Source organism: Pseudorasbora parva, chromosome 21 (genome assembly GCF_024679245.1).
Source record: "Pseudorasbora parva isolate DD20220531a chromosome 21, ASM2467924v1, whole genome shotgun sequence".
NCBI classification, from domain to species: Eukaryota; Metazoa; Chordata; class Actinopteri; order Cypriniformes; family Gobionidae; genus Pseudorasbora; species Pseudorasbora parva.
Genome location: NC_090192.1, coordinates 30,479,312 through 30,493,823, shown reverse-complemented (window position 1 = coordinate 30,493,823; position 14,512 = coordinate 30,479,312). Strand labels below are relative to the sequence as shown.

Sequence of the window (14,512 nt, the reverse complement as noted above, 5' to 3'; positions counted from 1 at the left end):
TGTTGTGGCAATAAACCTAGGGGCGCTAAAGTTACCTTTAAATGTTCCCTCGAAAAGAATCTAAATATAGGAAAAAATAAGCACTGTGATCAATAGGAGTGTATTATTCTTATACATTTTGTTCATTAATATAAATGTTCATAAATGGTCATTAATCACAAATGAAGGCAGCTTTTATGAATTTTAAAACACAAATATAGTTAGCATGACTTTACTGTTGTCACCACTATGCTTCCGACTACTCTTTTGATCTTTATTTAACATCTATAAGAAACTTTGATTTAGAATAGTTTGCAAGAGCGCGAGCAACACAACAAGGCCGCAAAAGTAGACTAGTGTGTGGATGACGTTTAATGTCCCAAACAACCTCTGTAGTCCCACGCCTTTTTTAAAGGTGCTCTAGAATGATTTGAAACAATATGTTAAATTGTTCTCTGATATCTACATAGAGGGCATGTGGTTTATTTAAGGGCAAAAATTGTCCAGATACAGTTTTACAGGTCCATTTACAACCCTATAAATTGTCCCTAGGATGTAATGCTCTGTTTTTGCCTTATTTGGAAGGGTCATGAATATTAATGTTGAGCTCTGCGCTGATTGGCTTATTTCAGCAGCTCACAGCAGTTCAGTGAAGCGGCTCGTGAGTCCTGACCGTCCTGACACAACACAGACCGGCTAAATGAAACTAAGCAAAACATCTCAAACGGAGATTGATAAAATGCAGCTTACTTGTTTATTTGGTGTTTTCAGAGCATCCACGCGAGAGAGAGAGAGCTCGCGTTCATGCGGTTGCCAGATTTCAGTAATTAAATCCCCCAAACAGAGCTTTTCTGTGAAAAGAACTTGTATACTATCCAGTATTTTACCTAAACATGTCCAATCTGGCAACCATATGCACACGAGCTCTCTCTCGCGCACGGATCAATCTCCATTGCTGCATTATATTGCTGACTATTGATAAAATTGCTGCATTTTATCAATCTCCATTGACTATCGTTTTAACTTATATGGTGGAAAAGGTGACGTTTGCTAGAAGGATCGCGTGAATGATCTGTAAGCAAAGTAGGCTATCTACGGTTGTATTTTGTAATACAAAATAATATTAACCTTTGTCATTAGACACACTATTTAGTTTTGTATGGTACTTGGAGTATCCTATTGTTACTGTACTAGCATCTTGCGTCATCTATTCTAGACAATGCGGTCTCTCTAAGAAACTTTCAATTTAATCAGAAATAGTTTAAACAGCTAGTCAATAAGTGGATAAATTACTTACTGCTTGCAGGAATATAGTTGCCCCTTTCTTCAGTGAAGACGCTGAGTGTGAAGCTTGCTTGAAATGGGCCGAACAAACGAACGATTTGTTGTGGTATCCGATTATAATAAACCTCAACCATGTGTCATGAGAGCCGTTTTTGCTATCTTCTTGTTAACCATCAGTAGATTCAGCTTGTTTGGACAGATGCAAATGTTGGGGGCGTGCATATAAATGATCCCCAACGCTTACGTCATGGTTGGGTTTATGTTGAGAAGCACTTATTTTTCTGTTGAGTTTTTGATTCACGAGATTTACATAAGAAATAGGAGGGAATGGTGTTTGAGACTCACAGTATGTGATGTCCATGTACTGAACTCTTATTATTTCACTATGGCAAGGTTTATTAAATTTTTCATTCTAGGGCACCTTTTAAGAAACATAAAAGCTTGTGGTTTATTTTATGTTGTTAGAACAAATCGTGAAAATATCTTGAGCTTAAGTCAACCACAGACCTCATTTCAGGTACTCTATTAAACACTATTAAACTTGATGTGTTGTCATTCAGATAGTCTTAAAGTACTTTCAGTTTAACTAAATTTAAATTAACTGCTCAAGAAGATTCTTTAAACTCTGCTATGACAGTAGAAGAAAAAACAAACACACAGAAGACAGCACTAATTCCTGCTAGAGCTCCCCCTTGTGGCAACACTGAGAGCATTCAGTGCATTCTGATGTTGCATTTTGATTTGCAGTTTGACACATTTTGGAATGCAATGACGCATATAACTGTCATTCACGTACGTTCTGAGCCAGTGATTATTCTTCATCAGACACACATGGCCTGGAGTCAAACGTCCCTTCCCAACATCACTAAAAATATTTTTTCATCTATTTTTAAAACATGAAAACTTCTTGCCTTCTCCTTTGCATTTTAATCTTATTGGCCGTGTTTGTCTCAACATGCTGCCAGGGACCAAATCCATTGGCTAAGAGAGCTGTCAATCAATCAACATTATGTTTCCCATGTCCATCATGCCCGCGCTACCTGCACGGTTTGAGCGAGGTGGGAAAAACGACCCCTGGATTACACAATTAAGTTTCCCGTGCACGGTTAGCGCCTCAGCCTCGCGTCTGCATCTCTAATTTAGCTTTGGCTACCGAGTGCTAGTTAAGAGCCTGAGGGAGAGAGAGAGAGAGAGAGAGAGAGAGAGAGAGAGAGAGGGGGAAGACGGGAGATATTGAGATTTAAAGATAGAGTGAGTGAGTAAGAAAAGGGCAGATGGAAAACACCCCAGGCTTAGATGAAGAGAGAAATAGAATTAGCGATATATGTCGAGAGGAGGCTGTGAATAGCTAGAGGAGTGGAGAAATGAGAGCCAGGGAGGGAGTCTTACGGGGAAGAGAGAAGCCCGACTTCCCTGGAAGAGGTTAAAAGCAGGCAGTCGGCGGCCCTCATCAGTCATTCTCCTGAATGGGATTTGAGGACAATAAACCTGTAGCACCCGGACGAATGGAGACGGAGTGCGCTGTCAGCAGCGCACGATTTATGGTGCCCAATTCCGCTGATCTCCCGCACAGAAACTCGGACTGATAAACAGTGATTAATCACCTTTACATCCGATTTCAGCACCGCCCCCTCCCCCAACAAAGTACATTAAATGCAGTCATAATTATTTCGTGTGAAAGCTTCCCTCTTTTTTTTTTTACGGTGGGAGGGAAACAAGGGGCAACACGTGGAGGTCCATTCCGGCCATTCCAGAATGTTCCTTATTTAGTAAGCAAAATCTTATTTCCAATTTGTAGCCTCTCCACCGGTCACCCTCTGGGGAACAGCGGAGGCATATGGTGTCGTTTAGACTTGGCGAACTTTAGAGGCATGTTAAGACGACTTGAAAAATTAGCATCCAATAAATCAAGCAACACTGGCTCCCCGAGCTAAGCTGCTGAAGTGCCGGACCACGATAAATCTGATTTGATGGGATGTTTTGGGCGTATGTACGGATGGGAGGTGTGAAGGTGTGCATGTTGCGATTAGAGACGGAATCACATGCATGTTTCAGAGCATACTTGAGGTCAAAGCATGCATAAACATTTGACATGCATCGGATTGCTTAGCATATTTGCATTTTTATGCGCGCTACATATGCATATCGTGCGTATTCAATTGAGAGGAATCGTGTAACGGCTGCGTTCAGTTGTGCGTTTATGCGTGCCAGAACCGAGGGAGGGAGGGCGAGAGGGAGAGGAAAAAAGTCAGATAAAAATGATAAATGACTGCTTTCTGTCACCGATGGTTATTTAGAGTTTTGCTGTAAAGCTGTCCTGAAATGAACAGATTTTAGTCTAATGAGCAAAAAGGCAGGCCGTTAAAGAGCTGCTATGTGCTCAGCACTTCTTCCAAATGAAATACTGTAATACCATTTCCCCCTCATTAGGATGCAAAGGGCTCAAAGAACCAACGGCAATAAAGAAATCAAAGATCGAGAGGGGGAACAACAGCACAAAGAAAGACAACAAGTCAGTCAAACAAAGACGTTTCCTAATCTTCGCTTCAGAAAACAGCCGGTACCACTGTTTCATCTCAGTGGGAAATTATGGCCGGGCTGATTATTGCTTTGTCAAATGCATTGTGCACTATGGATGATGGGAGAACTGGACGGCTTTTAAGTGTCTCTCTAAAGCGCTTGCCTCTAAATTTGATCTAGAAATCAAAGAACATCTGAAGAACAGTAAATCAAAGTAAGTATCCGAGCGGGACCCTGTGACCACAACACTCAAATGCAGTTTACCTGCATAAAATTCAGGACCATAGACAGCTCCCACCACTGGATTCAGCTTCCAGCCTGTAGAGGAATACACAGGGGAAGAGAGAATTAGCTCCGAATGCTTGTCGCTGTGACCTGTGGAGTGTTTGTTTCTCGATCTTTCGCCTATTAACTCAAAAGAAAGAAAGAAAGAAAGGGGAAAAACAGGATAAGACTCGGAGGTAAGAACAAAAGGAAGGGGGGAGAGGCAGGGATGTGATATGACAGGAAAATATTTAAGGTGACATTAAGTTGAAGGAGTTAGGGGGTGGAAATATCAGGGCATTCGGAAGAGTGCGAGCGATATAGGATGCGAAAGGGAGAGAGAGAGAGAATGAGAGACAGAGAGCAAGAGAGTAGTGAGCGCTGTCCGGTGTGCTGTCAGTGATAGATGGGGGCTGTAAAATAGCCTCCTCTCACTCCCCATTGGCTGTGACTGAAGTGGAGCTGGGGGGTCTACACTGCTGCTGATATATTTGATTATTTCATCCCCCCTCTCCGTTTCTCTCTCTATCGCAGTCTGAGGAAATGAGCATCAGCGGAAGAGCTCAGGACCCCACCAAGACCCCTGTTCTGAATGAGCCACCTTTCAGCTAAGCTCTCCCCCCCTGAGCACCTAAACAGCATACGGAGAGCTGCAGGGGTGGAGATCACACTTTACATATAACCTCTTTTTAATGGGACACAAAGTAGACATTGCATCGTTCATATTATACATGATGAACTTTAAACTGAATTTCATAAAGTATCAAACCAAGTGTAATTTCTTTTAAAGAACCAAAACTTTTTTTTTAAATATATATTTTTAAATATGTATATAAATATTTATAAAAATATTTTTTTAAATGGCTAATTGTAAAAAATAACGAATTATTATTTGATATGATAATTTATAAAAAATAATAAATAAAGTATTGGGTTTTAAATTATTTATAAAAGTAGATATACTGTCCAAAAGTATTTGGAGACATGGTTGTGAAAAATGAAACATATAATTGATCATAGTTGAATTTTAAAGAACCCACACACATCAATCAGAACATTTCACTATTTTTTTTATTTTTTTATTTTTACAATATATAAAAAACATTTTAAAATAAATGATTCGGTCTTAAATAATTATAAAATATATATAATTTTATATGACTTTATAAAAAAATATTTGGGTATATATGTATTTACATAGAATATAGTCTTCAAAATTAAGATAAAGTATTTGGAGACTTTATGGTCATGCAAATGAAAGTTCATAGTTAAATTTGTGATGAACTGTAGGAGTTACTGACTTTATAAACTACACCCTTAAAAAATAAAGGTGCCAGGAAGAACCAAAAATGGCTTTTCACAGTGACAAAATAGAAGAACCATTTTTGGTTCCCCAAAGAACCGTTTTGTGAAAGGTTCTTTTTCTCTAACCATTTTATAGTCTAAAGAATCTTTTTGCACTACAAAGAACCGTTTGTACAATGGAAAGGTTCTTTGGATATTAAAGGTTCTTCATGGAACCATACACCCTCCGAAGAACCATTTAAGAACCTTTATTTTTAAGAGTGTAGCTGGTTAAACTAAATTGCAACATGTTACAAACATTTCTGTGCAGTTTCTTTATTTTCCATAAGCTGCTTGTTTTGATGTACTGTTATCTTAACACTTTAAGTGTAGAATTACATTTGGGTCCACTGAATGTGTTTAATGTCATTTAAAGTGTAAAAAACCTACAACAAACAAACACAAAAAGCTCTTACCGTTTGTATAGGGGTTGGCCACTTTTTTGTTCGTCATTACTCTTGCTGTTGCATTATTTACCTGTGATAAAGGAAGGAGATATGAGAAGCAAAACCCAAATCAGAACACAAAAGAAGACATGTGTATGTGCCACAGGCACGAGTGTGACAAAAATCTGGTTCATGCTTCTCCGCAAAAGTAAAAAAAAGCAACATTCACATGCTAATCAGCTGAAAAATTGAGAAATGCTAAAAATGAAAGTAATCCATCAAGCTCTGATCTTCTGTTCTCCTGCTGGTTGTAGGATCTAATCCAGGCTGTTTGTAGAAGAACTGGATGATGACATCTGGTTCAACATGTAATGAAACAGAGCTACTCTGGAAATGGGCTTTAATGAAACCCAGAGTATATTGGAATTCCCCACTAGCCAAGCTGTGGGAGCTTCCTTGAGGCTTTCTCTGAAATTTCATCTGCCACGTCGTCTAGACAGTTCTACATATTCCCAGACACTACAACCCTGAGGCGCTGACTTCATGAGCACTAAATTTAACCTTAGGAAGGAGGAGCCACAATGTACAATGGCCTTCTGGTTATGCATAACACCAGAAAATTAATAGTAAAGCTTAATACAGTGGCTGGTTTGTTTATCCTAGAACGCACATGTACTTTAATTGAACCAGCCCAAGATACATATACAAGATCCAAGATTAAACCAACATGAAACCAATGTTGTCAGATTTTATTATAATATTGATGTATAATATTGAGCTTTCAGCCTTTCCCCCATTCAAGTAAATAGGAGATGTACTTGCATGCCTGTTGCCTACAAAGAAAATAACTGTTCAGGGACATTACCAAGATGGCCGCCGAATGAACCAACTTGCCTTAAAGGGACTTTAGTAACACACAGAGAGGCCAAGCAGCTTGTTTGGAGGCGCCAAAGGAATATAAACATGGCCGCTGGCAACAGAAGCCATGTTAGTATTTCACCCTCATGTTAATTAGCGTTAATAGCTTTTCGTTCCACAGGGCCCATGGAGGTCATTTAGCTTGAGGAAACAACTGGCCTCGACTCTCCTGTGATATATAGGTCTAGGTATTGTTTGTGCATTACATGAATTATCTTAATTGTCCTATAGAATATTTTAATAGCCCTGTGGAGAAGGGGGGGGGGGGGGGTAGAGAGAGAAATCTGTGTCCTCAAGTAAGACATACTGAGAAATAAAACCTTGGATGTTTGGGATAAACAAGTGGGATTTAAAGTTACACTGACAGGCCTTTGATATCTTGAGATGAAAATAAAATGTATATTTTCAGAGATGGCGCATCACATTACCGGTTAACACACACTGTAAGTGATAATAAAAAGTTCAAAAGCTTCTTTAAATACAGTTGCACATACACATCAAAGTAGAAAGGATCAAATCTGGTGGCATGCACATCAAAAACACATACACAACAATTATCACGTCACAAGTGATATTTATGCATAAAACCAAAAAGACTCGAATCATGCAGACAGCAAGTGAGCGGTAGGGATGCAATGCCATGAAATGAGACGCGGCATGCATGTTTCATCACATCGACAGTGCTTATGCTCTCATGGGATGGGGATTATGGAGTATTGATAGGTAGATTAGGAAAGCACCTCAATTTTGCGTCCCTCTACGATTGTACCATTTAATTTCTCCCGTGCACGGTCTGCGTCTATGCTCGTTTCAAAAGTTACAAAACCAAAACCCTGAGATGGTGTGATCATAAAGGATTGCCAAAAAGGATGAAGGGGAGATATTTGAATTGGCAACAAATAAAGTGAGCGAGAAAAGAAGAAAAGAGGAAGAAAGAGAGAAAGGTCACAGTCAGCAGGGTTGCAAATTCTATCCATTAGTAACAAGTGAGATTAGGACTTGAGAGCTTCTAGAAAAGAGACATCGTGAGACAAAAGATTATATTCAACAGTGACGCATTTCTTAATACTGAAACATTTGGCATGCACGCATGTGCACATTATACTTTCATCTGTCTTGCCAAGCATATCAGTAAGTATCAAACTTGGTCATTCTTTATAAACAAAGATATTGTCCTTGTCTTTAAATGATATAAACTAATGTACGACATATTTCCAAGGCCATATAGAAGCTCAGAAGTGTAATGCACACAATCCTGCGCTCTAGCTGAGAAGAGCCTGCTCTGTCCCCGCACCCCCACCTCTGCTGTCAGCGGTGAGTTATGGCCAACTGCTTCCCAAACGCCATATCCGGAACAGCTATTAGGTATGCACAGCAAACAAGAGCGTGGAACAAGCCCTGGTCTTTTAGTTCATACACACTATGCAAGTACGGCCTGGTAATTGCTTTGGGAGGCCTGTGAGTATGATATGCATACATGGACACTTCATTCCTTGTGTCTGGCATAAATAAAGACCAGCCCAGGAGTCCTTGGTCTGCGAGGAAACAGAAAAATCAAAAAGGAATGGGGTGCAAAATTAATCCTTTTGACATTTTGCGCTACTGTGTTCAACATAGCGCTTGTAGTTTTTGCCTTTTATCACGGATTTAATTAGCTTACATGGCTAGAAAGCTGAGCCACTATCTTTTGAATAACACAAACATACCGTACGTGCTGTTCCAAAACCTAGTGAGCTGCCTACAGAGGCAGTATTTTCAGGGATCATAGGGAGAGAGGCCTTTCCAAATATTGAGTGTGCTAATATATCTTGTTTTGCATGTAAATATACAGTATATAAATAATATATAAATCTGTCCATGTAATATAATATAACATATATTACGTAATAGCAGTGTTGATACAGTATTTTTACATACCTGTACTTAGAACTAATATTTAAATAAAATAAATAAATAAATATGATTTTTAACAAAATTTGATAAATGCTTTTATTATATTAAATGTATATTTATAATCAAAACACATGTACAGTGAAACAAAAAATGATTTACACACCAGATATCTTTTTTTACTATTGGGTGCAGGACAATACAATTCATTTATGTAAGTGAGGATAGCAAAATTTGTTTTCAAATTATTCAAATTCAGTAAACTGTGACATATTATACCCAAAAATATATTCTTCATACAATGGACTACCAGTAAAATTGATGAACACCACAGACTGAAAACAATTAAGCATTGCTTGGTAATTGGTTAATTGGACCTAAATTGGTATTGGTATTATCTGACAGCTTATTGGTTGATTGTAATCCATTACATACCTTTCTATAAAAGTTATCTGACATTATTAAAATGAATTTGTTCTGACACCATTTAACTCTTATGAGTTTTTGTCATATTTAATTACCATTTTCTAAACTATAACAAATAAACTGTGATAATGTGAGAACATTTTGAAGGTTTGACTGTATATACAACTAAACTAAAAGTTGACTAATTAAACCTTGATTAATTTCCCTAATATTTGCATATTCCAAGTAATTTTAAACTTGAAAGCATTAGCATAGTTAGTTAGCGTAGCAACATGCCAATGCCAAAGTCGATTAGAATCTACTGCAAATCACGAATACACAGGCAGATCTCTAGGTATTGGAACAGAGCTACTGAAGAATTGAAAAGACCAGTAGAAAACAGGCTACTTCTGAACGATCGGCTGATCTTATAATGTGCTTTGCTTAGGTTGAGCACACTGTGACGGTTTGTTCCAGCATATTCACCCCTGTGAATCAACTAGGAAGAGGTGAGAGAAGTTCTCCTCAGCAAAATGTCACCCTCCTTTGAGACCAGCAGTGCTATATGGAAGAATGGCTATATATAACCCATTTCCAGCGCAAGACTGGAGACTTAAACAGCTGAATCTTATTACAGCAGGACAGCTCTCAGAGCAGAATCACTGCGTGTTGGTCAGACACTCACTTCATTGAATTATAACTGGGCGAGTTAACTTGTACTCAGCTGAAACCACTCAGTTGTCTCTCCGCGTATCTGCCTTTCTAAAACGTGTCTCGGCTCAGTGTGAGCGAGTGTGAGAGTGTGACGTTTGAGTCACTTTGCGGCTGCTGTGTAAGAGCTGTAATTATTCGGCTCATGAAGGGAAGAGGAGACCTGTAGGGAGGAAGAAGTATGAAGTGACAAAGAACTGCTCTTCCAGCTGACTTACCTTAGAGCCCCGCTCGTTAAAAATAATTTCCACATCCAAAATTTTCCCAAATTGCTGCGGAGAGAAAAGGAGATGGGTGGAAAAAAAAATTAAGAGGAGAGATGGGGGAGAAAGAAAGAAAGAAAGACAGAGAGGGAGAGAGAAGGAGTAATTAGAACTCATCTCTTGTGCAGTTTGTCAGGAAACTTGAGCACTTGATTGCACAGGGAGCTAAAATAGTAAACCCACCGTTTTCACTGGAGCTATATGAACACGCAAGACGAACCTTCACGCATATCTTGACACAGAAATTATACTGACAACTGATCAGTAATGGGTTACTTTAAAAACAATGCATTACTACGTTACACGATAGGAAACAACTAATTGCATTGATTCTCAATATTGAAGTATAACGTTTCTTTTGCCATGTTAACTGACTGAAATAGTTTGGGTTGGAAAGCTAATTCAGTAAATAAACACTGCACAGTATATACTGTGCATTTCTGTGAAACAGTAGACATTATTCTAATAAAAAAACAGTATATTTGTAGTGGGGATTTTTTCAGTGACTCTTTCTACAGGCTAAATTGTTATATAAGTATGCAGTCTTCATGAGTGAGTTAAATAATAATCAGTCATTAGTTCAAAACACTGATACGTTTATAAAAAAAGAATTGCTTGTCTGCATCCGAAACTCACAATTTGTAAGTAGGTATTTTTTTGAATAAGCAATTTCTCGCATAGTACTAATGTGTGTCATATAAGTGTAATCTGGATGTACCGCATTTGTCATCTTGTCATTATCAAGTGACTATCACTGAATTCTGAACCACCACTATCACTATTTGTTTCTTCAACATGTCTTTATGAGTGAGTCAGTAAATCATTCACATTGATTTGTTCAAAAAACACTAAATCGTTCAGGAATGAAAGAAGTGACTGTGTTTATGAGTCAATGATTCATTTACTAATTTGATTTGTTCAAAACACTGATTGATTTTTTTTTTATGAGTGAATCACTTATTAAACATGCACTCAATTGATTAATTCAGAAAATATTAACTTTACATGACACACAAAAACTACAAAACACAACTATCTGCTCCTCTATCACTCTAATGAATTATCGAAAAAAAAAAAGTTTAAAAAAAAAAGCGTCTTGAAAAAAAAGTACATGATGTAAATGTAATTGAAGGCTTTTATTTGTAGCTGCCTCACCAATTGTGCAACATGAAGCTCTTGGCTGGGTCGGGACTCTGGGAACGAGCAGGACATACTGCTGATGGGAGCAAACTTCAAAAGATCACAGCTGCACCCTGCTGTGTATGCACCAGTGCTCTTAATGACACGATATGGCTTGTTATTTTCTGTGGTGTTTTTGACTGATAAAAGCTGGCCGAAGCCACAGGAGAGGGTATTTCTGGCTTGACTTAACACCAAACGCCTGACTCAATTAAAAAAAGGATAATTGGATATAGAGCAGCCATCATCGCTGATGATAAACCATATATTTGTTTATTATCTCATTGACGAATACCATCCTCGTAATTACCTGTCACTTAGGTTATTATTTTCCAGCTATTTGCGCTCCGTTCTGTGGTTTTATCTGATTGTCATTCTCACGGCCCTCTGAAATGCCCAATCTCTCATTTTTATTCTCTAATTAGCATTAGCCATGAGGCGCTGACCACTCCCTCTGAGATATGGCTTTGTCTGGAAGCTTTTTCCAGCCGCTGAATGCAGCATATGGATTTGAAAACTGGCCGCCAAGGAAAGAAATCCAAACTTTCTTGGCCTTTGACCGAACATCGCTCATACCTGTGGCCAAAAGATAAACCCTAAAGAGGCTGCAACCTGATTAGGGGGTGATAAACACCACCCTGGCTGCATGTAACGCAGAGCGCTTCAGCGTTAACCTCGCTCGCCTTATGCTAATCGGGATCCTGGTTAGGGAGCTCCACAACGAGACCTTGAATCAAGCAGGTTTATTTCAATAAATAAATAAACATGCCGGCACATGCCAACGCAAGGTCACCACTGCTTTAGCCGAAGGAGGATACAGCCTCTAAAAGAAGTAATTTGGAACAAGCTTAAATAATTGGTTAGATGGAAGCAGTAGACACAGGAAGCTCCGGGGTGCGCTGCTATAAATGTGCTGGGAAGCATGACTGTTTATATGAAAGCGTAGGACAGCAATTTAGAGCAATCGCACGAAATGACATGTGTGATAAAGGTTCTGTTTGCATTCCTATCTTCCACTTTGGCGATCGCCGGAGAGGAGTGACGGCCGGCCCGGCTCTCCCCGGAGGGTTAACGACGCTTAAGCGTTCCATTTAGCGTGGCCGGCTTTGGAGATCATTACGGAACGTGGCGGAATGAAAGCAAAACCTTAAGTTCCCCTAATAGGCGGAATGAAAGCAGGTTTTAATTGCTGTCTAAAATGGCTGTATTATTTCATTAAAACTAATTACCCTGTCAAGCAGGCCGCATCGGCTTCATTTCAGCACAACAGGGGAGAAATGGGCCTTCCAGGCACCTACGGCTCAATGGGATTGATCGAGGGCCCAGGTCACTAATAAGGTTAAGAAGAGCCGCCTTTCATCCGCCCAGCTGTGGGGAGAACCCGAGGCGGACTCTATAGTTGCCTGTTTGTGGTGAGGAGGAGGCTGAGCGCACTGCTCTGATCTCACACAGAAAAAAAAAAAAAAAGTGACGCCTCGCAGTTCATTTTGGCCGGCTGTTGCTTGATCTACCGTACTTGTTTTTCCAGCCCAATTCAAATTCCACAGACAAACCCAAACAGCTGCTACTTGACACGATTCCCTCCATTTGTTCAAATTAAGATGCTTTTTTCCCCTCCGCCAGAGTCAGATTCAAACGCCGGCATTTGCATCTCAGCGTGAACCTGCTCACGACCGCAGACAATTCCCTCTAAACAAAGTCTGCGGACGCTAATGGTTTTAACCCACCCTAATGGGCTTATGGTATTGCTGAAATATTTCCCAGGGTAGCCATCCCTGGGAAAACCGAACTAATCACACCTAGTCACCATAGGCCCCATCATCACCATTGCCGTGCAGCAGAGAGCTTTAATAAGAGTGTAGGCCTACATGAAATTAGGATCAATGGGAGATCGCAGTGTGCGACTGCTGGTGGTCCACACACTTAATAGGTTGGGAAAATGCTTCACGAGAGACTGAAGTTTGAAGCGAGTCACGGGCGCTGTGCAAACGGAGGGAGAGTAGTTAAAAAAGCGAGTCAGTAGTGTGACATTAAGCCAGTTTTGTTTGCAAATCAAGCAGGTATCATTATAAACCCATTAGAAAACCATATGGGGCTTCTACTCATGTTTGAGATTCTAGGTAAACCTCTGCATTCCCTTGGGTGATCGATATTTTAGAAGATTCAAACCTCTATGGGAAATACAGAGGGGAATAACGGTCTATTAATCCAGAATAACAAGGTACCTGTTTTAATCTAACACTAACTTTCCCCTGTGATAGGGGACATTTTTATTACTAGTATATAAATACAGTATGCTCCATGCACTGATCTGTAGGATTGCTCAAATCAATGGAGTATTATAGGAGGAGTTGGACTTTGTAAGCACAATTTTGCAGCCTCAGTGTGGAATCATCATGGTGTGGTGGTGCTTTAAAACCAATTTCATACACTAGCATTAAATCCACATACTCATCTGTATAATTGCTTTGGATGTCTTTTTCTAATTATAAAATGAGGCTCAAATAAGGTTGGGTAATGGAGCTTTTTAATCGTTGCTCTTTGTTTGACTATGGTCCAAGCAAGTGTACTCGAATGAGGAAAAAGACTCATAAAATTGCAGTTTTCATTATCAGCTATACTAAATTGAATTTCTATCTTGCTAAAATTAAGAAATCAGAAATGCTTTCGAAAGCTGTCTAGGAGACAAAAATTAGTGTGATCTGTGACATTTTCTACAGTAATCCAGATTTAAGACGTAGCATCGAAAGACAGAGATAATTCAATAAGAGGTTTAGTTTAAAATCTAGATAATAAAGAGAGAACTGAGTCTGAGAACTGTGAGAAAGGAGGGTAAATACTCTTTAAGCACTGTAAAAGTGTTGGGGTCAGTACAATTTTTGTAAGGTTTTTTTTATACAGGTCTCTTATGTACGGAGCACATAAAGGGGCATGGTGATGCACAAAAATATGAGATGGGAGAAAAAAAAATATTTCAAAGCTTGTGCGATCACTGACAAAAGTTTTGCCTTCCCTCGAAAAAGTTTTGCATTCCCCGGAGAAACTTCCACTGATCTATACAGAGAACTGGATTGCACATGACATAATAAAAAATGAAGCCACCGCGCCACAATATTGGTATTCCCTGTAAGCTCACGTGTTCTATTGAATTAATAGGAAATGATATGATTTTACTGAGAAAACATTGCCTACTGAGTCTCCGTGCACATTATTACAAGGCAAATGTCCTAAGCATGTAAAAGGTTATTGAAGACAGGAATTTCACCTGCTTATTAAAAAGTTATGTTCATATTCATTACAGTAGTAAACATCGGCTTGGCGGGCGGGCGGGCAGGTGGATGAGACGCTTCAGCATATGTATTAAATGTT

The 14,512-nt window shown here is 39.3% G+C and overlaps 1 protein-coding gene across 5 annotated transcripts in view; it reads right to left on the bottom strand.

Annotated features, from left to right (window-relative positions):
- Positions 1–14,512, bottom strand: part of rbfox3a (RNA binding fox-1 homolog 3a) — a 526,601-nt gene that overhangs the window by 31,316 nt on the left and 480,773 nt on the right. For 4 of the 5 annotated variants that reach the window (XM_067430367.1, XM_067430369.1, XM_067430371.1 and 1 more), the window contains 4 exons: positions 9,920–9,973; positions 7,436–7,528; positions 5,808–5,868; positions 4,048–4,101 (listed from right to left, as the gene is read on the bottom strand). In XM_067430367.1, the coding sequence (XP_067286468.1) occupies positions 4,048–4,101; positions 5,808–5,868; positions 7,436–7,528; positions 9,920–9,973 (262 nt within the window). The remainder of the gene's footprint in view (positions 1–4,047; positions 4,102–5,807; positions 5,869–7,435; positions 7,529–9,919; positions 9,974–14,512) is intronic. The other variant, XM_067430370.1, reaches the window with a different exon arrangement.